Source organism: Polistes dominula, unplaced genomic scaffold (assembly GCF_049000335.1).
Source record: "Polistes dominula isolate Pdom_NZ unplaced genomic scaffold, Pdom_raw_medaka contig_373, whole genome shotgun sequence".
NCBI classification, from domain to species: Eukaryota; Metazoa; Arthropoda; class Insecta; order Hymenoptera; family Vespidae; genus Polistes; species Polistes dominula.
The window spans coordinates 816,529-843,723 of NW_028300899.1; the positions used below are offsets into that span (position 1 = coordinate 816,529).

Consider the following 27,195-nt stretch of genomic DNA (forward strand, 5'->3'; position numbering starts at 1 on the left):
ATTTTAATAGATATTTAATTTTTCAAAAATCATTTTATAATATATATATATAATAAATGTATTTCCTTTTGTAATATTAAATAATCGATTCACGTGGAGAAACTTTATTTTTCACAAAATTGAGTTAAATTTACGATCGTATGAATTCATGGCGTTAAACTCTTGCAAACGTATAAGAAAAGAAGATCATTTAATCCTAAATCATATATTTGAATATCTATTACAGAAAATAGGAAGGAGAATCTAATGTAAACAAATATCCAAGTTTATATAAACTGAGTGGCTCGATAATGTTTATCAATGTCTCTCGAAAGGGCGCAGTAGATAGTCTTAAGATAACCTTCGACGCAGATTGACGTAGTTGAAGAAGTGTTCACAGTTTTCAACGTATGTATGTACACATATCAGTTATAATATATATATAACGATTTTTCTATTTTATTTAATGTAATAAATATATTTCATATTTATTCATATACGTTTAATAGTGTCATCGACATTTAATTATAACGTATACTTTGATACGATAATTCTGCGTGCTTTTTAAGTAAAGTAGTCTTTTGGTCTCTTATCAGTTGTTTTGAATTTATTAGATTCGTCGGAAGATGAAAGACAACATAAATTAGGAAAATAAAATAGCACTTCTTTGAAAGATATAACAAGGACTTACGTGCCTGTCCTCAATTTCCCCGTTACCTTATCGCTAGAATAACTTAGTTGACTTAGGTAAAACGTTGTGATATAATATCCCGTACGTTCGTAGATTATACGTACAAGCAGTTTTCTCAGAGATCCCGGTTGTTCCCGATAAAATGGCGCTTTTAGCGAACGGAATTCTCGCCGTTACGGAATATTAAATGCATCGTATAACCTACTCTCTTTAAGTTTCACTAGCAAACCTCTATTTTAGTCTACGTTTAAATAATTAATATACGCGTATGTGTGTTCTTAATGTGTTCGCGCGTATGAAAGTATCTTTTATTTAATTTACATACGTGAAATAATAGTGACAAGAAAGAAATTTTGATTCGACGTTAGATACAAACAAAGATTATTCTCTAATGTATAAGAAACGTTAATTAAAAAAAAGATGGCTAATTAAGATTTAACCGTGTATAAATTATATTTTTTTCTTATCATAAAAAACGACATTTTCGTTGTTCCATTATTAGCTCGTTAATAGATTGATCATCAACTCGTTTGAATTCTTTTATTTTATAAGCAAACCTTATATTTTAAACTATGTTAACATAATTCATATACGTATGTATGGATATGTTATAAATATTAATATATATCCCTTTTTTTATACCATTGAAAAAAACACGTGATTATTTTATAAACGACATAATACTTTAATTGAATAATATTGATAAAAAAAGAACTAAATTCGACGTTGTGTGTAGATAATAATTAATTAAAAGATTTGTATCATTAAGATTTCATCATGTGTATTAATTCAAGTTTTTCCTTATAGTTTGTTATAGTAGATGGAATCAACCGACAGCCAATTTATCTTTTAAAATTTGTTTTTCTTTTTTTCTTTTTTTTTTTTTTTTTATAATGAAAGACATGAAACTACTCTATTTCTGTTCTCATTGATAGATCGATCAAGCTCGTTCGAATCCCGTCAGAAACAAAGTTTCGATGGATAGACTATTTCTTTATTGATTTATACACATTTTTTTTTTTTTTTTTTTTTTTTAAGCAAAGGTATATAAGGGTGCTCGTAATTTCTACTTTCACCGATGGATTCTAGAAACACGCCCGGTTCTATCGAAAACGGAGCTTTAGTGGATAACAGCATATTAGCGTAATGGGAAAGGCTTGTAGTGGTAAAGTTCCAAGTTTGCAAGGACGAATCCTCTCGGAAGTTATAAATTCCAGAGACATCAAGAGACTACGTGATTTCTCTCTCTCTCTCTCTCTCTCTCTCTGTTTCTCGTTCATACTTTCAGACGTTCTACGTTCTCATCGTAACGTTTGTAAACCGTCTAGCAGAAGTTGAGAGGCTGGATGTGAAATTGTTTAAACCAAGTTTCATTCTGTTAAGAAACTTTGTCGATGAGACTCCCAAGCATCGTTTATCATCATCTTACTTGCTGGTTGTCAGATACAGACGACGACAGACCACTCCTTTCCCGAACCATCTTCTTTCCCTTTCTCTCTCTCTCTCTCTCTCTCTCTCTCTATTTCTCTCTCTTTCTCTTTCTCTCTATATTTCCCTTTTTACATATTGCTGCCATTTTCCACTACAAGAACGTACGGAATTTCGACGATTTTCGACAGAAAATCCTTACAATACTCTCTTTCTGTCAAATTCGTCTACGTCGTGAGAAGATAGTAATAGTCAAATATATTTGATATACTGTACGACGTGTGTTATGTCGATCTTGTTTCATTCTACAATATTAAATATCTTTCCCTAAGTTATATTTTACAAACAAAACGTGTATACTATATTTTATTGATTTTTCAATATGTTTTTTTTTTCATGCTAATAATTATTATCCAAATTAAATTTTGATTGAAGAAGATAATAATATTTTTTGAATAATAACAACTTTTATTTCAAAATGGGGAAGTTTATCTTCTTCTAAACATTTTTTTATTTACCGTATAAGAACAATTCCTTCGTTTTTGGAGTCATTGCTAGCTGCTGGTGCATTTTTCTTTTCTCATTTCATTTTTAAAAGGAAAGTAGGTAAGCGTGTGGTGTGGTGTATATACACGGGGACACTATTTTACGAATAAAAGAAGATTAAGCACGAAGTCGTGGAGGAGAATATGAATGGAGGAGACTACCCTTTCCACCATCTTGACCCTACGACCTACCTCATACCCTTGTCGTCGGCCTTCGCTCGTACTTGTTTGTTTCATACCGTTTTCAGAGTTACTTACCCTCTTCCCATCCTCTCTCTCTCCCTCTCTCTCTCTCTCTTTTTCTCTCTTTTTCTCTCCCTGTCTCTTTCTTCTTCTTTTCATTCTTTTTCCTTTTTCTTTCACCCCTTTCGCTTCATCTTCATTTCTTTTTCAGCAGGCTCCACTTTTTTATCATTTTTTCGTCACTTTTAGCATCCCTCTTTTTCTACCCACCCCTCTCTACATACCCTTACGTTAAACCTCCCCTCCTGAGTTCTCCCACCCTCTCTCTCTCTCTTCTTCTTTTTCTTTTATAATACCTACGTATCTTCCAAATTTTTTTCTCACATTTCTCATTCGTTTCCACTCACCGGATACTCTTCCCTTTTTCATGTTAGCATTCTCGATAAATAAAGACCGGCTCGAGTTTCTCGTCACTGATTTTTAGATTAATTAAAGAAAAAAGACACTTTTTCGGTTTTTTTCCTCTCTCTCTCTCTCTCTCATTTATTTAGAATTATTTTCTTTTTCTTTTTAGTAAATAACAACGAACACCCTTTTATGAAATTTCTCTTCATATTTTCCATCATTAGTAATGAAAAATATGCGATAGGTATTTAAAAAAGCTCCGATGACCGATAGTTTTTGTTCTCTCCTACTTCGCGTATCAACGTAGTGTAAAATGAGGTAGAAGTGAAGGTGGAGGTAGAGGTGGAGGTGGAGAGGCTCCTTTTCGTCGAAATATCGGGGCGTCATGCGAGAATGATGGTAATCGTGCTACATAGTGATAAATGGTGCATCCACCCGAATCCCTGACGATTTACGGGAGCATCGACATGTTCATATATGTGTCTTTCTCTCTCTCTCTTTCTCTAACACACACACACACACACACACATTCTTTCTCTTTCTCTCTCTCTCAACTCCCACAACCAATGTGTATACCTTTCTGTCTGTATGTCCTCCTCCCTCTCTCTTTCTCTCTCTCTTTGTCTCTCTCTCTCTCTCTCTCTCTCTCTCGATACGATACGATACGATACGATACGATACGTCGCATCGTCGACGTACATAATAAACGATGCGTCGCGTGAGAGCCGTCAAAATTATCGAATAGAATTATGAATCGTCAATATGCACTTCTCCGTTCGAGCGTGGCACAACGCACAGCTTCTATTTACATCATTCCCCGTTCGATTTCACGTTACAGATAAACTTTTATCTTTATTTTTTACTGTTGTTGTTGTTGTTGTTGATGATAAAATGTATGCTCGAAAGAGAGGTTTGTAAAAATACGAAAAGAAAATAAAAAAATGATAAAAAAATGATAAAAAAACAAAGAAAATGTCAAAATTTTTTGACGAAACGCAATAAAAAACGTGAACTCGTGAATCAAGTCCTTCGACAAGGTTCGTTTCGCGATTTTCGTTTTATTTTTTGTTGTTTTTTTTTTTTTTTTTCATATACGAGATTAAAATTTGTGCATAGCAGTCGTCATCCTCATTTGACGTCGAATGAAAAGTTACTGTTCCAAATGTTTTGGCACTCTCGTACGAACGAACGATCGAATGAATGAATGAATGAACAAACGTACGAATGAATGAATAAATAAATAAGTAAATAAATAAATAAAGTCCTTCTCGCGTCGGATTCGTTACCGAAATGGAAAATAAATTCCGGGAAAATCTCAATTATCCCAACTTGGTTCCGATTATCAGAAATACCAATTACGTTGGAAGCGTGCAATTCGGCGGCGCGTTTTACTCTTCTATACAGTACATGTCGATTTTTCGAAATACTCTCTGCTAAATTCTATCTTTATCTCTTTTTCAGCGTGATATTAAGCGAGAAGAAAATATACGATTAATCCGATTACGTGTTTCGATATCCGAAAATCCGCATATCCACTTAAGCGAGTGCTTCGCGATCCATATTTCACGGATAATGTATAAACTTTCATGGTTGAAAAAGCAGTCGAATGATTCACAGCAAGTTTTTTTTTTTATCTTTTTCTTTTTGTCCTAATATCGTCGTCTTTTTTCTCTAAAGTTATCAAAGAATTTCTTCGAATAATTCTATTATATACTGTTTCCAACCATACTCCTCTAATTCTAACTTCTATGCTCGTTAAACAACATTTTAACGCGATCTTAAGCTCAATAAATTGTTCCTTCTCTCTCTCTCTCTCTCTCTCTTTTCATATAGAAGAGGATAGAAACTCACAAATTGCATAATAATTCGTCGTGACCCATATCTCTGGAGGACAACCAATACCATTGCAAAAATATGTATATATGCATACACAAGCGAGGAACACATACACAAACTAACTTTCAACTTTCCCAACATATACGGTTCATTGTAGAGTACGCGATAATAATTATAAATTCTCGATGGTGCGAAATATTCTTTCCTTTTCCATGCATATATATATATATATATATATATGTGTAGTACATATACAAAAATATACATACACACACGAATATATAAATGCGTTTCTCTTTTTTGAATAATCGAAATATACTTTATATTTGAAGAATAGAAAAAGAAGAGAATACTTTCATTCTCATACCTCACACAGTTTGTCCATCCGTTCAGGATGCGTTTCATCGTGAAAAAAAAAAACAAAACAAAACAATTGTGAGTATGTTGTTCGAACGACGAGGCGGGTGGTCTCTTCCGGTCAAACGAATGCCAGGAATGATTGACAAAAGAGAGAAAAACAGAAAGAGGAAGAGGGAGAAAGATAGATAGATATAGAGTATAAACAATATTCCCAACGCGATTTTCCGGTGATAGGTCAGTGCTCGGTCATTCGAGACAAATTCATGCACGTTCCACATTGTTCGACAAGCAGCAGATGGTACTGAGCACCACCACCATTATTCCCTATAACCACTTTACCATTCCACCCTTAACACTAAAGACCAATGCTTACAATAGCAACACACCATGCCAATATTATTTTCCTTCTTTATTCTTGTTTCGAACCTTGCTGTATCCTTTATTCTTAAATGACTTTTTTTCAATATTTATTGAAAAATTCGCATTTTTCATTCAACACTAATTTTATATCTTATTCATTCCATTCATTTTCTTTTCTTGTTTTTTTTTTTTTTTTTTTTTTTTATACGTGCAAATTAGATGTTCATTTATTCTCGATTTAATAATCTTTATTTTAATAGCACGAATTCTCGTTTATTTTTTTTTTTTTCCCCCGATTCCATATTAATCTTCATTCCTTACATTTCGTTTCGCCGGGGTTATTAATTATGTCGGTAAAAAACTTTTGCACGATTTTTCCCGATATTTGTTCAAGTTGAATTTTTAATGAAATGCAAGAACAAGCTGAGAAACTAGAGCTATTGCAATGATGCGAGTTTCGTCGAATAGAAAAAATTTTTTAAAAAATTCCGACAGACAGACAGCTAGACAGACAGAGTGAGAGATAAAGAACGGGTGGAATGATGGAAGACGGTTAAAACGGTTTTTCATTTACCGTTATCAAAATGACGAGAATCCCTTTTAGCTGAAGCTCGAAATATTCGGGATATAAATTGGTAAGGGTTATTCTTGGTATTCGTGTGAAAAAGAGAGATAGGATAAATTTATTTGCTTCGTGACACCGTAATATATGTCTATCTTTTTTCCTCTCATTTCATTTTTTCCCCCCTTTTTTTTCCCACAGTTTTTTTGGGGGAGGGGTTTTTTTTCGTTTTCTTTCATTCTTTTTCATGTTAAAATCAGGACGATATAGTCACTCACATCTATTGCAGTTAGCAAAATCCCATACGTACTCTCTATCGGGCACGGCACGCGTTCTCGCTTGAATTTTACGCGCGGACACGCGTTCATCGGTGTCACGGTGTTATCTTTGTTGACGTTTTATAGCCGAACGTAGAAGTAAGCACAGTTGAAAACGGTGGTTGGGTTGTCTAGTGGTCTCTCTCTCTCTCTCTCTCTCTCTCTCTCTCTCTTTCTCTTTCTCTTTCTATCTCCCTTTTTTCACTCTCGGCTTTTCAGAGAACAAGGAGAAACGGGTCTGGTTTAGAACGAAGGTGATGTTTTACGAGGCGTTGTAAAATATATGCGCCAGACTTATAATGTTTTACGTGGCCTACGTAAAATAGAATGAAGAAAAACAAAAAGCAGAAGCTACGAATCGTTCGTATAACCGGAGAATGAAAGATGATAGACAAGGGGTTAAATGAAATTTTGTAAATTTAAATGTTAAATTATAATATGAGAGATTTGCGGATAATTGAAATTATCACACAATTTAACTTATTTATTATATATCGTTTTTCTCAATTATATAATTATAATAGTAGTTCGTTTTTCTGTGTTCTTTTTATAAAATTTATATAAACACAATTTTATATATGAAGCATTGTATTTGGGAAATAATTGAAAAATGAAATTGTGTGTGTGTGTATGTGGAGAAGTTTGAAACAAAAATGGGAAACATTAGATGGGTGAAATTAAAAAAAAAATTGGTCTAATTTTTGATTCTATATTTAAATAATTAAAAAATATTTTTGTATAAATATTAAATACAATTTAGAAATGTAGTACTGTTAAAAACGATTTAAAACTAAAATTAGAGAAGTTCGTGATGAGGGAAATGAAAAAGGTCTCGAATAAAAAAAAATGTATCTGTTTTTTTTTGGTACTATAATTGCATAACTAAAAGAATAAATTATTCTAGATTTTTCACACACACACAATTGTGTAATACATGGTATTTCTACAAAATGATCGATTTAAAATGAAAAATTTCAAACAATATTATTATATTTTCTAATCAATTGGATTTGGCACGTAAAAAGTATCCTGTTGGTTTGAGCAGAGATAAAATGGAAAACACAACGGAGTTCGATTGTCGAAGGATTTCATTTTGGGGAAATATCGGGAAACGCAGTGTGGATTTAGAGAGTTTGGTCAATCTGTTGTTGAACAATGCAAAGGCGATATTTGTTCTGACGTATAATCTGTCCGGTATGCGTCACAATTACAGATAGTTTGTCTACCGATTCGTATACAGCACGACCACCATTGTTCTCGTTAATCGCTCAACCGATCGCAATCTCCGATACAACACGTCCAGAGCATTTGCAAATCGAATAATATCCATGAGAATATAATATATTTTTCGTTACAAAAAAAAAAAGAACAAAAAAAACTATATTATTCATTATAATAATAATTATTATTATTATCATTAATTTGATGTATATATATATATATATATATATATATATATATATAATATATATATATATACTCTTTTTAACCATTCAAACGTAGAATTTGTGTTCTATTATATATTTAAATAATAATTTATATGTATAAATTAAGTTACATTCAACTGTCAATATTGTAATGTTCAAATATTTGTCTCCATAAATGCATGATCATTTTTAATCATGTGAAAGAGGAGCAAGGGGATACGAGAATAACTGCAATATTAAGATATACGAGTGTCAATTAATTTCAAACAAATCGGTCACATAATCGAACACATTTATTATACTTACAACGAGATTCCCCATTTATTTTTGTAATGATTCTGATTATTCATTCAAAGTGTTTAACATTTATTTCGAATTAATTTATTAACAACAACGACAACAAATTAAAATGTATTATGAAAAATGAAAAAATTCGCAGTACGTTTACGAACACTGTTTCGTAAACAAATATATCTATATATATATATATATAGCCATCTAAATATGATTTTTTGTTGTTGCTTTTACCCATAATTAGGGAATATTTCTGGCAGGAGCTTTTTGAAAAGTTTATAACGCGGGAAACAACTCGCACGAGAGTTTGTTTCGTCGTTCCGTTTCGATTTTAAATTCGTATTCATTTTGAAAATACCTTTGCTCTCGTCGAAAATCGGGAAAACTAATTCGTATTTTGAAAATGTATTTTGCGTAGCTTTTAATTGCGTGAATATTATATTTGGATTCGAATACGAAGGGAATCGAGAAACGAACGAGATTATTTGTATATATATATATACAATAAAAATTCTTCCAAATTTAACGTCGAATTTATGGATTTGATCAAATTTTTCAACGAGTCATTAAAAATTTCCCCAGATAATATTTTTCGTTTTATTACTGTATTATAAGATATATTTATATTATTAAATAACTTTTTTTTTTAAATTATCTTACAATATCAATATTAATAATATTTCCAATGATACGTCTAAAAAATTGGCCTGTGTCACATTTTATATTATTATACATTATTTTTCTTCTTTTTTTTTAAACGATGAAATAATAATTTTGTAGATAAATCGTAGAATTAAAGGATTGATAAAATATTAAACGACCCAGGAAAAACTGTCGCATTTGCATATTTAATAACCTATTATATCTATTATTATTCTATATTTCATAGTAGGATCGATGCGTGTTCCTCCCCTTTACGGAATGTTATTTATTTAATCGGAAGGATCGTGATGGGCTCAGTGCCAGGATAAGACGAGCACGCGAATTGAGCCTACTAGTAATATCATTGCATCGAACACGAAGCTTTCCCTATAAATTTATGATAATAACAATAGCTCTAACTATTCCCATCGTTATTCTTCCGTTCGTAGCAGCACGCGAACAAATTTCTTTTTCAATGTATATATATCTATATATCTCTTGTAAGTTCACATACAGAGACATATATATACACACAAAGAGATAGATATAAAAAAATGCACATGAGTTAAAGTAATTTACGAGTTTATACGATTCAGTGGTTGGCTCGGTTAACAAAGATCGCACATCGATCGAAGTAACATCTTATATTCTTTCTTTCTTCTTTTAACAATAAAAATATCGGTTTTAAGTGAAATATGTGATTCTTTATACCAGCATGAAATATTTTCACACGCGACTCGGTTTAGAAAAATAGTTCTTCCTGGAGAGTAATATGATCGGGGTGTATCAGCCACACGTGGCGGTGCATATGCGTTCGAAATGGGAGAGAAAAAAGATATAGAAATAATAGTAATGGTAAACATCGATAATGGACGTGCATCGATCAGCGTCAAGCATATCTTATACGCAATACGTGATATATCGTGGAACGAGGGATATGCACGTGTCGCATTTACATTGAATAAAATAGTCACTGATAATATTGTAATATTTGTATATTATTGTAATATTAATATATAATATGTTTATGCACATATACACACGAATATGAGAAATATGGTATTCAAAAATCACCTGTAACATATGAAATATGTTAAATTTACATAAAATGTGATTATGTCTGTCAGTCTCAAAGCCAAATAAGTTAGGTCTTAAATTTTGTTTCTATCCCAAGTAACAATCGAGTAATTTAGATGGTCTATTTTAAATACTTCACCCGGTATATATACGTGTAATATCTCTTTCTATCTTTATATCATGAAGAGGAGGAAAACGTTCTAGCGAAGGTCCTTCGAGACGATAACAAAGTTTCAAGGATTATAGAATTCTCTGGAGCAAATCGAAGAGCAGGAGGGTTATATCTTCAAGAATCGCTTTCAAACTTTAACGCAAAAGGGGAATATCGTTTACCCTATACTCGAAGTATCTAATAACGTAATAATCTTCGCTCCTTGGTTGAACATCAAAATTACGAAATTTCTCGCGATCTATCTTAGATCATCTGGTTTTGTCTGATTTTGTCTGATTTCTTTTTGTATCGTCTCATCTCGTCACGTCAGGGCGTTTCTAATAATTCCAGGATACACACTAACGGATTTCTTACTATATATTAATATATTATAGTAATTAAATACGTATACTTACTGCATCTATCTATTTGCCTATCTACCAACTTATCTACTACAAGATTGCTCAAATGGAAATACTATTAGATGAGTTTTAAGTTGCTTAAGTGTATTCTCCAAGGTATAACTCCTACTGTATTCGCCCAGGGATTTTACTCAAACTTGATCGTCTATACTATCTCAGCAAATTTCCTAAAGTATCTTTGTATTTTTTTTTTTTTTTGTATTTTTTTCTTATTTTTTATTTCAAATAATTATATTTTTACGAACGTTTATTATAATCATCTATGATCGAGAGGAATGTTCTTGTTCTTTTTCTCTTTTATCAAAGTTTGATTCAATTGAAAATGTTTGTTGTTCTTTATTTGATCAAAGTTCGAGATTACAAATCAATGTTTGATTAAATATGTTCCTAGATTTTATATTGCAAATAAATAATAAAAGTTAATCTTGGTAAAAAGATAAGTACGTACTTATACCTTTTTATCTGTCTCGACAAAGGTTATCGAATTTCTAGAAGTGGAGGAGAAAAAAAAAGAGATATGAAAGTAGAAGGTTGTGGATAATGAAGCATCGATGTGGAAACTATAGCCGAGATTCTCGAGAAAATTCTCATCGGCGAATTTCATCTCGTTGCACTTTAATTTCGATAAATCCGAATTATTGGTCTCCGATTTCTTCGATAATGGTGCTTCGAGTTGGAAAAAAAAAAAAAAATAGGAACTTCGACGATTTCGACACGGTGTTTGATTGGTCCAAAGTAAAAATAAAAAAAAAACGATTAAAAAAGGGAGAGAGAGAGAGAGAGAGGAGGAACCAAAATTGCTCAAAGATTCGATGATCTATAATAGTACTTTTTTAATTCATTTTTTTTTTTTAATAGTTTACATTTTAATTCGTTATTAGTAAAATAATATTCTCCGAGTAACGTATGTTACCTTATTGTCGCAGTTTGTTGAACTCTTAATGTAAATTTACTTACAGTCTCATACTTGTTAAGAATTTTAATTAAATTCAAGTTCATAGCGTTTAATAAAAAGACCGTTGAAATGTTCACGTTCCCGTTAAAAACCTCTGTTTGCGTGTAAATACTTTTCTCTGTCTCTCTTTCTCTCTCTCTCTCTTTGTTTAATACAAAAAATCTTCATCTGTAAATCTTAATTATTTTCTTTTGGAAAAAAAAAATAGAAAACAATGCAAGATTTAATGGGATTTGTGAAAAAAGATTTATAAGAGAAAAGTAGAAAAAAAAAAAAATACAAAAATATAAAAAGTAGAGCTAATATCCAGAGACGTTCATTCGCGAGATATATTCGTGTGTCATAGTTTTATACTACCCTGACGTAACCCTGACATAATCTTACTCGTGAATGACATTTATCCTTTTTTTTACTCTCGTGGATTTAAATTATTTAGTCTCTCTCTCTCTTTCTCTCTCCCTCATCAAAATTTACTCTTCATTAATATCTCTTCTTATTACGTTCATTTTATCTCCAATGAAAATGATAAAAATATTGCAATATTACGAGTATTTAATAAGCTTATTACAAACGAAATATATTTAAAGCTACCAAATGAGTAATTTAATCCAACGACAAAAATTCCATGACGAATAATCGATAAAATTAATCATTTTGTTCGAACCATTTTGATGATAATGACGAAAGTATATAGAAAAATATTGGATGCATAATAAGCAGAGAAAGAATAATTAATAACTCGATGGAAACTATTAAAGATCCTCAAACGAGAAGCTTAACCAGGACCAAACAAAAATATCGATGATGGATTACCAATCGCATTAAACTCAAATGATCGCACTGATGATTTCTCGTTAGCAGGGAGACTCTAGTCAATATATCGAGCCCTTTCTCACCTTGTGAGGTATTCCTGTTGATCGAGTTGTTTTAATGATGGCATTATTGAAGCGATTAACGAGAAGCAGTCGCCCAGTGACGCACTATTGCAGTACCTACAATCACTTTCTCTCTCTCTCTGTCTCTCTCATTCACTCACATACGCACAAAACCCCGAAGGTCCAATTAGTGCAACGAAGGCTATTAGTAGCTCTCGCTAATGACAGAAGTATGGGGTTAGAGCTGCCAGTTTCGAATCCGAAACCGTTGGTACCGCTTTTAGGGAAAATGTTCGAGGTAGGGGATGAAAATGGGGTGGTATGTAGGTGGAGGGGAGTTAGTAACAGAACGACGGATACTATTGAGAAGGGTGAAGGGAGAATGAAGGCATCGAAGAAATTAAGCTTCACCGATGGATCGGCCCGTCGTTCGAACGCCACAAAGCCAAAAGCACGATTATCCCACCCTTTTCCCCTCTGACTCCTTCTCACCGATCCTCTACGTCCTTTATCTCATTCTATCATTCTCTCTTTCTCTCTCAATGGTTCTTACTCTAGCTACGTGAACAAGCGTTCGCTTCGTCTATCGGGAATCGCGTCTATCTCTAATTAATAGTCTCGGTAACTGCCACGGCCATTTTCGAAGTTTGCCACGCGGATGTGGGGGCCTCGAGCGCAATTAGAACGAAAAGTACGAGGCTGGAATGATCCGTGACACGTAATTACGGGAAGAAGGTGAGTTCTGTGTCTGTCTGTCTGTCTGTCTGCCTTTCTATCTATTTCCATCTATATTTATCTATCTATCTCTCTTTCTCTTACTTTTACTCTTATGTGTACTCTCTTTCTCTCTCTTTCTCTTTCTCTCTCTTTCGTTGTTTGGATTTCCTTTCTTCGTTTAACGTTCCAGAGTTGGCAGTGAAAGTAGTTGTCTCGATTTCGAATCGAATCAATAGGTACCGTCGGACAAACTGATAGCTTTCCTCCTTTTAATCTCCTCCTCCTCCTTCCCTCCACCTCTCCACTCCGCCCTTTTTAGTTTCTCTACTCTTTACTTTGCATTTTTTTATTTCTTTTTTTTTTTTTTATTTGTACCTTCCAACACAATATATGTTTACACGAAACTTCGTGTAATTTCGTCGTTCAATTATACAAGAGTAGATTTATTCCGTTCTATGTATGTGTTATGTGTGTGTGTTATATTTTTTGGGCATTATTGTTGTTTTTATTATTATTGTTATTATTCTTTCAACGTTTGCTCCCACGCGTGTTCCAAATTTTTCATTAATATTTCGTCGCTTATTTATTTGTCAGTCCGACGTTTTATTGTACGTATAAGTGTGCGTGCGTGCATGCGTGCGTATTTATGTATAAATGTACATATATATATAATAGATAGATGCACATGGGATTCGTGATACAACGCACGGAATATTTGTCTTTTTTTCTTGTTTTGTTTTGTTCTGTTGCATATATATATGTGTGTGTGTGAGATTTTTTTTCTGTTATCTTTTTTTCGTATTACCCCACCCTTTTCCCTTTTATTTTCTCGTAGCGTGACACAGGGCAATTCGTTGTAAAATTCTCGTTCTTTATATTAAATAAGCGAGATCAAATAACACGACTTTTGCTCGTGTATGATCGTCCTAGTCGTCGTCGTCGTCGTCGTCGTCGTCGTCGTCGTCGTCGTCGTCGTCACACGCGAGGAGGTTGCTGCTGCACCATCCGAATACAACATTGCTATCGATTGAAAAGAATTGACACGTATTTACACAAATTTAAGCGAATTTTAAGCTATTTTCTATATTGATTTGGTATCAAGTTTTAGAAATTGTCTGTCTTTTTTTTGTTTCTCTCTCTTTTTCTTTTCTCTTTTTCTCGATGATTAAATTGTACATGATCTGACAGTGTTACTTTTGAGAAACTAAACCTATTATCGATCTTCCTATGTCACAACGTTCAAATAATCTACGCCAAGGGTGGATAATGCTGTTAATTAAAGGGATAAATCGCAGGATGGTTTATTGCGGTCAGGGCAGATATTAAAATGCAAATTCTCGTTGAATTCTAGGAACAAGTATAGCACGTTGGGACTATTTATCTGTATATAAATATATACACAATGTGTATGTGTGTGTGGGTGTTCCTCTTAACGTGTATGTTTGTCCGTAGAGTGTCCTGGGCCCTGCAATTCTCGCGATTCTGGATATTTTTATTGCGAAATAAATCAGAGACATTTATTGTCTTCTCGAAGCGACCAACATCCACCGCTACTACCACCACCACCGCTTACACCACCAAACCCTCCCTCACTCACCAAACCAACCAGCAAGCCAACGACTCACGGTGTTAGTTGTATACCGGGTGGGGGTTGGGTGGAAGGGCGAATACATGGAATAATATAATACATAAAAAATGCCTTTCTGAGTAATTAATTAATCCCTGAATCGCATTCTCGCGTAGAACGCACGAAAGCATAGAATTTACTTTTTCTTTTCTTTTCTATTTTTTTTTATTCATTTTTTTTCATTTTTCGTCCTTTTTTTTTATTTAATCCTTTATTATGTATGTCACTTTCTGCTTGTACACTCGTGTAACCGGTACGTGGGACGCATTGAACGTAAAATACCGGAATATAGTTGGACTCGAAAAAATCTCTCATTAAATTCTATTTAATTTAGTTTATAGAGAAAGAAAGGGTTAGTGAAATAGTGAGAGAAAGATAGAGAGAGAGAGAAACCTCGATTATTTCATACCGAAATTATAATACACCAATGTGTATATATGAAAGCTTATATAAAAATAATAATTTTTAATAAAGAATAAGAAGACAAAATAAAATTCGAACTATACCATGCAATAGGTATTATTTAAAAAAGTAAAATAAAATAAATAAAAATAGGAAAATCGATCAATTGATCGATCGAACGGTTTAAAAAAAAGACAGAGTTACATTGAACCAAAAGAAAGAGAGAGAAAGAGATAGGTTAGAATCGTTTTCAGGGCACATGACGCTCGCCAATTTCACGCTGGAAATATGTTTTTCTTTTTGTTGCTTTTATTTTTGTTTTTTTTTTTTGTTTTTATTGAAGCCGTTCGGTCTACGATAGGAAAGAGGAAGAGAGAGAGAGAGAGAGAGAATAGTTTTCAGGTGGTTCGTTTTTTCGCAACGTCATGATATTACGCAAGATTACGTTAGTGATAAGGGGTTTTGTTGTTTCCAAGAGGAAAAGGGATTGCTTCAGGTTGGTGGTGGCAGGTTGTAGGTACGTGTCGGTCCATTACCGACAAACGAGGTGGTATCCTGGCCGATATGAATGCGACGATAAGAGAGAAATGTAGAGCAGAAGCTTTATTGTTCGTCTCAAACGCCACCAATAAAAGCACCGCGTCGCAACAATGCCGTTTCGAGGCAACCAACTGTATCAACCCTCCCTTACACACCTTCTCACCCCTAACTCAGCTCTTCCTACTCCTACTAACTCAAACCTCGGCTCACTTTCAACTCTTTTCCTCTCCCTTATTCTCTTCTCTTTTCTTTTCTTTTCTGTTCTGTTCTGTTCAGTTCTGTTGTGTTCCGTTCCGTTCTGTTCCGTTCTGTTCTGTTCTTTTCTTTCCTTCACTTCACTTTTCTTGTTCTCTATCTCTTTTTCTTTTTATAGTTACTTTCTGCTTCGTGTAAACGAAAACGAAATACCACAGCTGCGAGAAACCGTTTTCCCGCCACCGTTGCACCGGCTGTTACACCCTTATTCCTTTTTTTTTTATTTTTTCTTTCTCCTCTTTTGTGTTATCTTCCTTTTCATTTTTTCAATTTATCCCGAGCATCCTTGTTTTTACGAAAAACTGTAAATCTACATTTCTATAACCTTTATTACCACATGGTGTATTAGAAAATATCGATTCACTTGCACTCTTCGTATGCATCGTTAATTCGTTTCTTTCATATCGAATTTGTTATTTTAATATTAAAAATATTATTTTTCTTTTATTTTATTTCTAATCCATAAATAATAATAAAAAAAAAAACACGTCACAAATATTATTCACCATGTGTCAATTTAGAATATAATTGTTTTTTTCTTTTTTTTTTTTTCTTATTAGAAAGCTTAATAAAATAATTTGGTGACAAAATATACACAAAAACATTATAACAAATTTTATTGTGATGAGTTCAAATAAAGCTCACCCTTTTCTTTATTTATTTTCATCTTACTTACTTTCTTTCTCTAACTTCTTCCATCTTAAGAAGTATTCCAGATGCGCGAATCTGTTTTCCAGAAAAGCCGCGTTTCCTTTATACTTGTCTATCCTTAAACTTTTTTACTCTCTCTCTCTCTCTCTTTCTCTTTCTCTTTCTTTCATACTCTGTCGCGTTTCAAAGTAATCGTTTGCATTGTCTTTACGAGAATCCTTTCTTTATTTATTTCTTTTTATCCAGCTTTCTTTTCTTTTGCGAGTCTAATTCTCGCTTTGACATTTTTCTCAAGACACTGGGCCTCCTCGTCATCTTGCGTCATCATCGTTGGTATTTTCAAGAGGGTTAGAAAAAAAAAAAAAAAGAAAAAAAAGAAAGAAAAGAAAGAAAGAAAAAAGAAAACCACGCAAAAAGGTAAAGAAATCTTACGTGATAAAATTTCGGCTCTGTTGCATCTGAATATCTTCATTCTCTCTTTATCATGTTCTTTTTACAATCTAAACGCAAACAAAACAGACCCATATTACCACATTGCCCGTACCCCATATTCAAGTGCACATATTATTGCAACCTTCTTGCAGTGAAACATATTCGTTGGTCTTTAATAAAGTACAAAAAAAAAAAAAAAAAATAAAAACACAAAAATATGTCTAAGATGTTGGCATATTTAAAAGAGAACAAAAAAGAAAATAAAAAACTTGGCATTTAATATTTTGTATCATTCTTCCGGAAGACTTTTGAATACTTTTACGGTTCAGATATATTTACCTCAAGCCCCTTTCCTGATGTTTTCCAACCTTGTATTTGCAACGATGAAGGAGCATTAAGAAATGCTGGCCTGTCTCTTTGCTACAGCTTTAAAATATTCTTCCTTACACTTCGTGGCATTTCTTCGTGTCCATTCGAGATTCACTTTTCCCTCTCTCTCTCTCTCTCTCTCTCTCTATTTCTCCTTTTTTTCTTTGCTCTTTCTCTTTCTCTCTGTCGATATGGTTCTCGAGCGTGGTGGCCGGCATAGCCAGAATGCAAATGATGCACTCTCTAGAATTAAAGTTCCAAGTCGGTGTACACCTGTAGTCAATGCGACGATACGGAAGAGACGACATCCTACTTCTTTGCTTTTACCACCGTAAACAGCATCCACTTCCCTCTATCTTCGTTTTTCCTTCCGTTTTCATTCGCTTACTTTTTTCTTTTTCATCCTCTTCTTCGTCTTCTTCTTTTCTTCTTTACTTTTTTTTTTTTTTTTTCTTTCTCATTCTTTCGTTTTCTTTTTCCGTTTATTATCATTCTTTTTATCTCTGCCTTTCAAGTTGGTTTTTTTTTTTTTTTTTTTTTTTTTTATTATTACAAAGCAGTAGTACGAGATTCGTTGACATTTTCAGGCCAAGAGAAATCGGAAATCTTGAGAATTATACGGCTGTTGAAAACAGACATCGCGATATAAAATATTGTCAGATTATATAAAAAAAAAAAAAAAAAAAAAAAAAATACTAAAGTTTAGGGGAAAAACGCGTAGCAGAATTTTCAATTAATTGAGATAATAACGACGTGTATCTAATTTATTATTATTTATTGTATATTATGGTATATAATGAATTGTATGTAAATTGTACATTTTTTCGTTAAAGACAAATTTTCTACGGCTCGGTGTAATAAAATAGAAACGGAAAGTAAGAATCTTCGGTATGTTATCCTAACTAAGGTATAGATTTTATTTACTGGGCCTAGTATGTCTAAACGGGTTTTCCAAGGGATCAAAAGAGTAGCAGGTATTCACAGCATAGTTCATGTTGAGCATAACAATAAAAAGGTGAAGGAATGTGAATCAATGTCAATCAGTGTGCATCGACTGTTGTTGTCTTTATTAATTGTTGTTATTTTATTGTTAATTGTATTGATGCCCGCTGTTACTAAGTTGCCTGATGAATTGAATTAAGAATTTTCAAAAAAAAAAATATTTTAGAAAGTTATCACAAAAGAAAATGACCTGCGCAATAGAAAAGTTACTCAGCTTGAAGGTTGGAAATCTAGAAAAATAAAATCCCTTACACTAGAGAAGGTATTTCAAGGTTAAGAGAAAAAAGAACACGTGTTTTACAGATGGTTGAACACACACACACACACACAAAATATTTATATCTATTCCACATTTATCTAACCAAATTTTATCTACATAGTGAAAATATATATACATAGATATAGATATATACATATCATATATATAGGTATACTAAACACACACACACACTGCATTCACACAAAAGTGCATTCAAAACAGGAATTCCTTTCAACCACCTTAAAACGAAACCATTGTCCAAAAATCCTACGATTTCAACGATTGGTTTGTTCTTTTCCTACTTTTCTAGTTTGAGGAGAAGGGACAGGGTATTCAAGGTTTCTTGGAAGGGAACGGAATATTTAGTCCTAACTATTTTCTCGACTGTTGAACTTTGAACATCTCTAACTAAAATATTCTTACCAACTTAATAATAAAAATAAATAAAAAGTTTAGGTTCTTACCAGTTGTTATTCAATTTCGTGTGTTCAGATATTTGATATTTGTTGTTTAAATCAATTTAAACAAAATCATATCATTTGTTGAAATATTATTTAATACCGAAAGGCAACGATTAATTGTTGTTTCGTTTAACTTTGTGGAAAGCAAAGGAAGAAGTAGAAAAAGAAGAAAAAGAAAAAGGATTAATAAAAAGGATTTGATTATCATTCATATTTTAAAATTTTACAATGGCCGGTTCTTCTAGTGCTCCTTCGCTGGAAGAATCTTCTGGTTTGGAAGATGTTCTTGAAGGAATGAAAACTATGGATGCAGGGTTCGATGAAGACGAGGATAGTATGGTCTTTTGGGGAAGGCACATAATGAAACTTCGACAAGAAATAAATGAACATCCTGTTAACTATGGAATAAGATTGAAACACATGATTGATTCAATACATAGACTTTATGAGCAGACTCACCCCGATAAATTTCCAAATGAACAGTTTGAAAAAGAATTTATGAGACTGGAGAAATTTTGTTTAGAAGGATATCGAAAAAATTTGAGAAATGAAGAATTAAAGAATATTCTTGATGAAAGTTTACCAAAAGACATGTGGGAAGCTATAATTGTTGTTCAATACGAACATGAAAGACTCAATGAATATTATCAAGAGAGAGCAGAAAAATTATGGATTAATACTGATAATAAATGTGAATATTGCACCGAAAATAAATACCATTTGTACGATTGTTTATTACCAAAAACAAATTAATTTTAAACATGTATTTTATATACTATACATATACTATACATATACTAAAAACACACACACACACACACACACTGCATTCACACCAATTTTGCATTCAAAACAGGAATTCCTTTCCACCACCTTACAACGAAACCATTGTCCAAAAATCCTAAGATTTCAACGATTGGTTTGTTCGTTTTCTACTTTTCTATTTTGCGGAGAAAGGATAGGGTATTAAAGGCTTCTTCGAAGGGAACAGCATATTAGGGCCATTATTATTTTCTCGACTGTTGAACTTTGAACATCTCTAACTAAAATATTCTTACCAAGTTAATAATAAAAATAAAGAAAATGTTTAAGTTCTTACCTGTTGTTATTTAATTTCGTGGGTTGAGATTTTGGATATTTGTTGTTTAAATCAATTTAAACAAAATCATATAATTTGTTTTTAATATTATTTAATACCGAAAGGCAACGATTAATTGTTGTTTCGTTGAATTTTGTTGAAAGCACAGGAAGAAGTAGAAGAAGAAGAAAAAGATAAAGGATAAAAAAAGAGGACCTCATTTCATTGATATTTTAAAATTTTACAATGGCAAGTTCACGTTCAACTTCCTTGGAAGAATCTTCTGGTTTGGAAGATATACTGGAAGGAATGAGAACTATGGAATTAGAGTGCATTCAAGGAAAATCTCCCGAGGAGATAATTGCCACTTGGGAAAAGCTCGCAATGAAATTTAAACAAGAAATACATGAACATCCTGTTGCGTTTGGATTAAGATTGGCACGCCTAATTATTACAATACGTGGACTTTATGTAAAGAGGAACCCCGAATGTTTTCCAAATATAAGGTTTGATTGTGTATTTAAGAATCTGGACAAATCTTTTTTGCTAGCTTATCAAAATGGTTTGAGAAATGAAGAATTAAAGATGCTACTTGAAGAATATGAACCAAAAGAAATACTGGATGCTATATTTTTGGTTAATAGAGCATATAAAAAACTTAATAATTATTATCAAGAGAAAGCACAAAAATTATGGATTAATACTGATTTGAAATGTAAATATTGCACTAAAAATGAATACCATTTGTACGATTGTTTATTACCAAAAACAAATTAATTTTAAATATTTTTTTTTTTTATAAAAATTTCTTCATTTATGTTATAATAATTATATATACGTATTTATCATATTATATTATAGAAATTCATTCTAACGTTTGATAATAAAAGAATAAACAACAAAAAAAACAAAAAAAAATATAAATATTCTAATTATATTAAACAAATATACAATTTTTTATATTATTTAATTGTGTTTCATGTAAGATTGTAATAATAATAATAGGAATGTGTAATAATTTTTTTTAACAATCACTGTGCGTACATATACACGAACAAAATTACAAATAAAACTTTCCTTAATTTCTTTTTTACTACAGTAGTATCATGTCACAATCATAATATGTTCATTTTAAAAATATTATTTAATTATTATTTAATTACTATTTAATTATACCAAACTAATAGTTTAGTAATGTATCATTATAATCGTATTATTAATTATATAAAATCTATTTTTACAAAATTCTTCTTTAAAATTTCCTGTAATCATAATAAAAATTTTGAATAATAAAATATTATAAAAAAATCATTTTTACATTATTATCATAGATCTATCAGCCACATTAATATTGTAATTGTATGAAGAATACATTTTGAATTGTCATATCTACACACAGATACACTCACACAATAGCAAAACTTATTTTAACGTAACCTGATCTATTTAAGATTTTCGATCCTTTTCCCTCATTAATCATCTGTCTTATTTTTACAACAAAATATTATAAATGCATATAATAAATTATTATTACTATTATTATTAATATATTATAATTTCAAAAAGAATAAAAGAAAAAAAAAGAATACACCAGTAAATAGAAAAAGAAATGCACTTTAAATCATAGAAAATAATACCTGACCCTAATCTTGATCTATTTTAACAAATAGAATTTGTTGCAAACCTTTACCTGAACCATCAATTTCGTAGAATTCTTCTCTGAATATATTTGAGATAGGTATACCAAAAAAAAAATTGAACAGTGGAAGGGACAAAGAAACTCAGCTTGAAGATTGGAAAACTAGAAAGAAAATAAAATCCGTTATACTATAAAAGGTATTTGAAGATTAAAAGATAAAAAGGAACGCGTGTTTTATCAATGGTTGACGCACACACATACACACACAAAATATTTATATCTATTCCATATTTATCTAATCACATTTTATCTACATAGTGAAAATATATATACATATATATATATATATATATATCAAATCATATATATACTAAACACACACACAAAACTGATTTCGAAACCGGATTTTCTTCCCACCCAGTCACAACGAAGATATTGTCCAAAAATCGTACGATTTCAGCGATTGGTTGGTTCTTTTTCTACTTTTCTATTTTGGGAAAAAGGGGCAGGGTATGCAAGGTTTCTTCAAAGGGAACGGCATATGTGGTCCTAACTATATTCTCAACTGTTGAACTTCGAGCATCTCTAACTAAAATATTCTTACCAAGTTAGTAATAAAAAAGAAGAAAAAGTTTAAGTTCTTACCAGTTGTTATTCAATTTCGTGGGTTGAGATATTTGATATTTGTTGTTTAAATCAATTTAAACAAAATCATATCATTTGTTGAAATATTATTTAATACCGAAAGGCAACGATTAATTGTTTTTACGTTTAACTTTGTGGAAAGCAAAGGAAGAAGAAGAAGAAGAAGAAGAAGAAGAAAAAGAAAAAGGATAAAACAAGAGGACCTCATTTCATTCATATTTTAAAATTTTACCATGGCCGGTTCTTCTTGTGCTCCTACGCTGGAAGAATCTTCTGGTTTGGAAGATATTCTTGAAGGAATGAGAACTATGGATGTAGCGTTCGATGAAGACGTGGACCCTATGGTCAGTTGGGGAAGGCACGTAATGAATCTTAGACAAGAAATAAATGAACATCCTGTTAAGTATGGAATAAGATTGAAACACATAATTGATTCAATACATAGACTTTATGAGCAGACTTACCCCGATTGTTTTCCAAATCAATGGTTTGAAAATAAATTTAAGATACTGGAGAAAATGTGTTATGAAGGTTATCGAAAAAATTTGAGAAATGATGAATTAAAGGCTTTTCTTAATGGAAAGGAACCAGAAGACATGGTGGACGCTATAGTTCTTGTTGGTAATGAACATGACAGACTCAATGAAGAATATCAATTTAGAGCAGAAACATTATGGATTAATACTGATAATAAATGTGAATATTGCACCGATTATGAATACCATTTGTACGATTGTTTATTACCAAAAACAGATTCAATTTAAATATGTACTTTTTTTTATAAAAAATTCTTCATTTATATTATAATAATTTTATATACGTATATAATATATTATATTATAAAAATTCATTTTAACGTTTGATAATAAAAGAATAAAAACAAAAAACAAACAAAAAAAAATACAAATATTCTAATTGTACTAAGCAAGTATACCTTGTTTTTATTAATTGATTGTGTTTAATATAAGATTATAATATTATTAATAGTAGAAATGTGTAATAATTTTTTTGTTCATTAATCACTGTGCGTATATGTACACGAACAAAATTAAAAATAAAACTTTCCTTAATTTCTTTTTTACTACAGTAGTATCATGTCACAATCATAATATGTTCATTTTTTAAATATTATTTAATTATTATTTAATTACTATTTAATTATACCAAACTAATAGTTTAGTAATGTATCATTATAATCGTATTATTAATTATATAAAATCTATTTTTAAAAAAATTTTTCTTTAAAATTTCCTGTAATCATAATAAAAATTTTGAATAATAAAATATTATAAAAAAATCATTTTTACATTATTACTATAGATCTATTAACCACATTATTACTGTAATTGTATGAAGAGTACATTTAGAATTGTCATATCTACACACAGATACACTCACACAATAGCAAAACTTATTTTAACGTAACCTGATCTACCGGAGATTTTCGATCCTTTTCCCCCATTAATCATCTGTCTTATTTTTAACACGAAATGTGTATCATAAAATAGATTCTTTTTTTTCCTCTACATTCTGTAATTTTTATTTACAAAAGAAAATGACCTGTGAAAGGACAAAGAAACTAAGCTTGAAGGTTGGAAAACTAGAAAGAAAATAAAATCCGTTATACTATAAAAGGTATTTGAAGATTAAAAGATAAAAAGGAACGCGTGTTTTATCAATGGTTGACGCACACACATACACACACAAAATATTTATATCTATTCCATATTTATCTAATCACATTTTATCTACATAGTGAAAATATATATACATATATATATATATATCAAATCATATATATACTAAACACACACACAAAACTGATTTCGAAACAGGAATTCCTTTCCACCACCTTAAAACGAAACCATTGTCCAAAAATCGTACGATTTCAGCGATTGGTTGGTTCTTTTCCTACTTTTCTATTTAGGGGAGAAGGGACAGGGTATTCAAGGCTTCTTCGAAGGGAACGGAATATTTAGTCCTAACTACATTCTAGACTGTCGAACTTTGAACAGCTCTAACTAAAATATTCTTACCAAGTTAGTAATAAAAATAAATAAAAAGTTTAAGTTCTTATCAGTTGTTATTCAATTTCGTGGGTTCAGATATTTGATATTTGTTGTTTTAATCAATTTAAACAAAATCATATCATTTGTTGAAATATTATTTAATACCGAAAGGCAACGATTAATTGTTGTTAGGTTTAACTTTGTGGAAAGCAAAGGAAGAAGTAGAAGAAGAAGAAAAAGAAAAAGGATAAAACAAGAGGACCTCATTTCATTGATATTTTAAAATTTTACAATGGCCGGTTCTCCCAGTGCTCCTTCGCTGGAAGAATCTTCTAGTTTGGAAGATATAATGAAAGGAATGAAAACTATGAAAGTAGAGTGCATTCATGGAAAATCTCCCGAGGAGGTATTTGCCCATTTGGGACAGCGAGCAATGAGAAGTAGACAGGAAATAAATGAACATCCTGTTGCGTTTGGATTAAGATTAAGAAACATATGTTTTGAAACACGTAGACAACTTGAGAATATGCACCCAGCACTTATTAAAGATCCATCGTTTATTGGTGAATTTAAGAAACTGGAGAAAGCTTATTTGGTAGCTTATTACAAAGGTTTGAGAAATGAAGAATTAAAGATGCAACTTGAACAATATAAACCAGAAAGATTGCGGGACGCTATAGTTTTTGCTTATAGGGAATATAAGACTCTTAATGCTTATCATCAATCGATAGCAGAAAAATTATGGGTTAATACTGATTTGAAATGTGAATATTGCATTAATAGTCAATACCATTTGTATGATTGTTTATTACCAAAAACAAATTAATTTAAACATGTATTTTATTATAAAAATTTCTTCATTTATATTATAATAATTATGTATACGTATATAATATATTATATTATAAAAATTCATTGTAACGTTTGATAATACAAGAATAAAAAACAAAAACAAAAAAAACAAAATAATAAAAATATTCTAATTATGTTAAACAAATATACCTTTTTTTATATCAATTAATTGTGTTTAATATAAAATAATAATAATAATAATAATAATAATAATAATAATAATAGGAATGTTTTATTTATTTTTCTATATTAATCACTGTGCTTATATATACACTATTAAAATTAACGATAAAACTTTCCATAATTTCTTTTTTACTTCGATAATGTCATGTCAAAATCGTAATATTTACATTTTTAAAATAATATTTAATTATTATTCAATTACTATTTAATTATATTAAACAAATAGTTTAGTAATATGTCATTATAATCGTATTATTAATTGTATAAAAATTATTTTTACGAAATTCTTCTCCAAAATCTCCTGTAATCATAATAAAAATTTGAATAATAAAATATTATTGAAAAATCATATTTACATTATTATTATAGATCTATCAGCCACATTAATATTGTAATTGTAAGAAAAAGACATTTCGAATTGCCATATCTACAAACAGATACACTCACACAATAGCAAAACTTATTTTAACGTGACCTGATCTACCGGAGATTTTCGATCCTTTTCCCCCATTAATCATCTGTCTTATTTTTAACACGAAATGTTTATCGTAAAATAGATTCTTTTTTTTCCCTACATTCTCTAATTTTTGTTGTCTCGAACCGTGACACTCGAAGAATCAGTGATCATTCATAGTTTCCATAAATCGCAAAGTATGCGAATTGTACTTCTATGTATTTTATTGTATTTTATTGTATTTTATTTATTATAGTGTACTGTATGTATGGGATTTCCCCGCTGCTTAAATTTGTGTAAAAAAATTATAAATGCAAATAATAAATTATTATTACTATTATTATTAATATATTATAATTTCAAAAAGAATAAAGAAAAAAAAGAGAATACACTAGTAAATAGAAAAAGGAATAGACTTAGATTTATAGAAAATTTAACCTTTCCTCAACCTTAATCCATTTCAACAAATGGAATTTGTTAAAAACTTTTACCTGACCCATCATTTTTTAAGAATTTTTTTTTTGAAAATATTTAAGAAAGTTTTCACAAAAGAAACTGACCTGTGAAGGGACAATGAAACTCAGCTTGCAGTTCGGAAAAATAACAAAAAAATATTCTTCATTTTATATCCCTTACACTGTAGAAGGTATGTTTCAAGGCTAAAAGGAAAAAAAAGGATGTGTTTTACAGTTGGTTGATCAATCACACACACACACACATTATATTTTAATATATTCCACATTTATCTTTTCAAATTTTATCTACATAATAAAAATACAATATATATATATAGATATAATAAACACACACACACTGTCCTACGTGAAATCCTAGAAGTGTCACCCTGAGCTTTCCTACTTGCTTGACCAATCCTAAAAGAACTACATTCGAAATCCAAAATGCTTTTCCACCACTTAACAGCATAACCATTGTCTAATAATCCTACGATTTCTACGATTGGTTAGATTTTTTTTCTACTTTTCTGTTTTGGGGAGAAGGGAGAGGGTATTCGATGCTTCTTCGAAGGGACCGGCATATTTATTCCTCAAAGTTTTCTCGACTTTTGAACTTTGAACATCTCTAACTAAAATATTCTTACCAAGTTAGTTAT

The 27,195-nt window shown here is 31.1% G+C and overlaps 2 protein-coding genes across 5 annotated transcripts in view; both read left to right on the plus strand.

Annotated features, from left to right (window-relative positions):
- Invadolysin (leishmanolysin-like peptidase, invadolysin) overlaps nt 1–27,195 on the plus strand; it is a 274,537-nt gene that overhangs the window by 150,565 nt on the left and 96,777 nt on the right. The window lies entirely within an intron of this gene.
- Nucleotides 86–25,561, plus strand: LOC149033448 (uncharacterized). Its single transcript, XM_089179332.1, has 2 exons — nt 86–387; nt 24,788–25,561. The coding sequence occupies exon 2, from the start codon at nt 24,888–24,890 to the stop codon at nt 25,419–25,421; it is 534 nt and encodes a 177-aa protein (XP_089035458.1). The 5' UTR covers nt 86–387; nt 24,788–24,887; the 3' UTR covers nt 25,422–25,561.